The 2371-nt window shown below is 35.2% G+C and overlaps 1 protein-coding gene across 1 annotated transcript; it reads left to right on the top strand.

Annotated features, from left to right (window-relative positions):
• The first annotated feature begins 714 nt into the window (after nucleotides 1–714).
• LOC135210429 (KRAB-A domain-containing protein 2-like) lies at nucleotides 715–1095 on the top strand. The gene has a single exon (XM_064243328.1). The coding sequence runs from the start codon at nucleotides 715–717 to the stop codon at nucleotides 1093–1095; it is 381 nt and encodes a 126-aa protein (XP_064099398.1).
• The last annotated feature ends 1276 nt before the right edge of the window (nucleotides 1096–2371 follow it).

Raw genomic sequence — 2371 nt, 5'->3', positions numbered from 1 at the left:
TGTATATTCCCTGAAAAAAAAACAGTTAATACATATATTACCTGTTTCACTCAGGGAATATACATAATACCTAAAAATTTCAGTTATTATACATATTACCTGAAATTTTGAGGCTTTTTTTTATACTTATTCCCTAAACTGAAAATTGAAGGAGTGAAGTGAAAATATGACAATACAATATGAAAAATAAAATACGATACTAAAAGTGGCATTTGTAAAATACGATAACTCTTGAGTGCTAATTACTAATTACTCACTCTCCAATACGCCTATTAACAATATGACTATTGACTACTGCCCTTTGTCACATCTTCTTTGTTTATTTCTCTTTGTTTCAGTGTGACTTGTGACCTTGGTAGTGAAAACTTCTAAGTCTCTGATTGTAAAATGGATTCTGAAGCCAGAAGGGAGCAACATTTTGTGGAAGAACTAAAAAAGTGGCATAGCAAAAACAAAAGAGTGCTAATTACACGTGATGAAATAGTTTTGAACAGTAAATGAATTAATTAACCACCGGGGGAGACGAAAGTCAAAAGCCCGCGCCAGTACTACCTAATCAAAAAATATGAGCTGCTGAACTGTGGTGACACTCAAAAACTGATAAGAAAACGCATAGATGAAAAATTTGAATCAGTATACTTTGTATTCATTAAGGAGACATTTAGTATTCTGAAAAGGGCACACATTTTGACAGGGCATGGTGGCCGAGTCAAAATGATAAAAAATCTGTCACAAAAGTATGCAAATATCGCACAAGAGTCCATTAATCTGTTCAAGGCTGGATGCATTGAGTGTCAGAAGAAAAAGAGACGACCTACCACTAAAGGGACAGTTGTACGACCAATCCTGGCCAAAGAATTCGGAACACGAGGCCAAGTTGATCTCACTGATATGCAATCAATGAAGGGGCGATTTTCTTGGATTATGGTGTACCAAGACCATTTGACAAAATTCATTGTTCTTCGACCCCTTACATCAAAGCGTGCAGCAGAGGAAGCCTATCAACCTTTGGACATTTTTCTGTTGTTCGATGCTTCTCAAATTTTGCAAAGTGACAATGGGTCAGAATTTACTGTTCAAGTCATCGAAGAATAGAAAGTGATGTGGCCCTCACTTATCATGGTCCATGGAAAGCTCAGGCACCCTCAAAGCCAGGGGTCAGTAGAAAGAGGGAATGCTGACATCAAGGACATGCTGACAGATTGGCTTGCTGACAATGAAACCACTGACTGGACTGTTGGTTTGAAATTTGTCCAGTTTCATTAAAATTTCAAGTTTCCACAGTGGGGATTAAGAGAACACCGTTTGCAGCATTATTTGGATCGGATTCCGAAATTGGACTGACAACTTCTTCTTTGCCTGATGAAATTATTTCTCGTCTTGAAAAGGAAGATCTTCTGATTTATTTGAGGTAAATATGTGATAATTTTCAAAGTTATAGATATACAAATAAATAAATAAATAAATAAAATAAATAAAATAAATAAAATAAATAAATAAAATAAATAAACAAATAAATAAAAATAAATATAAAAAAATAAATAAACTAAAAAAATAAATAAATACAAATAAATAAATAAAATAAATAAATAATTAAATAAATTTAAATAAATTAAATAATTAAATAGATTAAATAGATTAAATATGAAATAAATAAATGAAATAAATAAATAAAATATAAATAAAATATATAGAAAAAATAAACAAAAATAAAACAAAAAATAAAAATAAAAAATTTCATTTGATTTGATTTCATTCATGTTTCAGAAGCAAGCGGTTATGGCGCCAGGTTTGGATACTTCCGGATCATCATTACTGATGCCTGCTGAAGTCCCTGCAAGCCCTAGTACACCAGCTGCTGAGTACACCAACCCTGTGGAAACAGCAGCTTTGGATACTGCTACTTCTCTGCCGGTTGGAACCAGAGGAGCAGGACCTCTGTTGCTTGTCGTCCAGGATTAAACCTCCGGACCAGCATCACTGACGTCTGCTGAAGTCCCTGCAAGCCCTGATACACCAGCCATTTCTCCACTGTCACTGCGTCGTAATCAGGTCTTTAAGGAGAGAAAAAGAGCGAGGGAAGCCCAGGAACTACAAGCCCAGAAAATGGTGAAAAGGAGTCGACGAGTTCTGACAGAAGCAAATGTTGGTGACAATGTCACTGTTCTAATTCCTAAGGTTGATCGAGGAAGAACTCATCCTGAAAAATTTGATTGGAGTCATTGTTGAAAGAGATTCACAAGAGCTGTACAAAATTGCAACCAAAAGTGGTGTGCTAGACGGAAAATTTAGTAGAGATCAATTTGACATTTGCGGGTACGCTCTGTACTCCATTGAAGATATGGATATGCAAACGACACTCCCAGTGAGA

This window comes from Macrobrachium nipponense, chromosome 39, assembly GCF_015104395.2.
Source record: "Macrobrachium nipponense isolate FS-2020 chromosome 39, ASM1510439v2, whole genome shotgun sequence".
Lineage (NCBI taxonomy): Eukaryota > Metazoa > Arthropoda > Malacostraca > Decapoda > Palaemonidae > Macrobrachium > Macrobrachium nipponense.
Note: the sequence above shows the minus strand (reverse complement) of the source record. Positions and strands in the feature narration are given on the sequence as shown.

What these genes read in the sequence shown, in the direction of transcription:
- LOC135210429 (XM_064243328.1), top strand. Translation starts at nt 715, where the DNA reads ATGATAAAAAATCTGTCACAAAAGTATGCAAATATCGCACAAGAGTCC.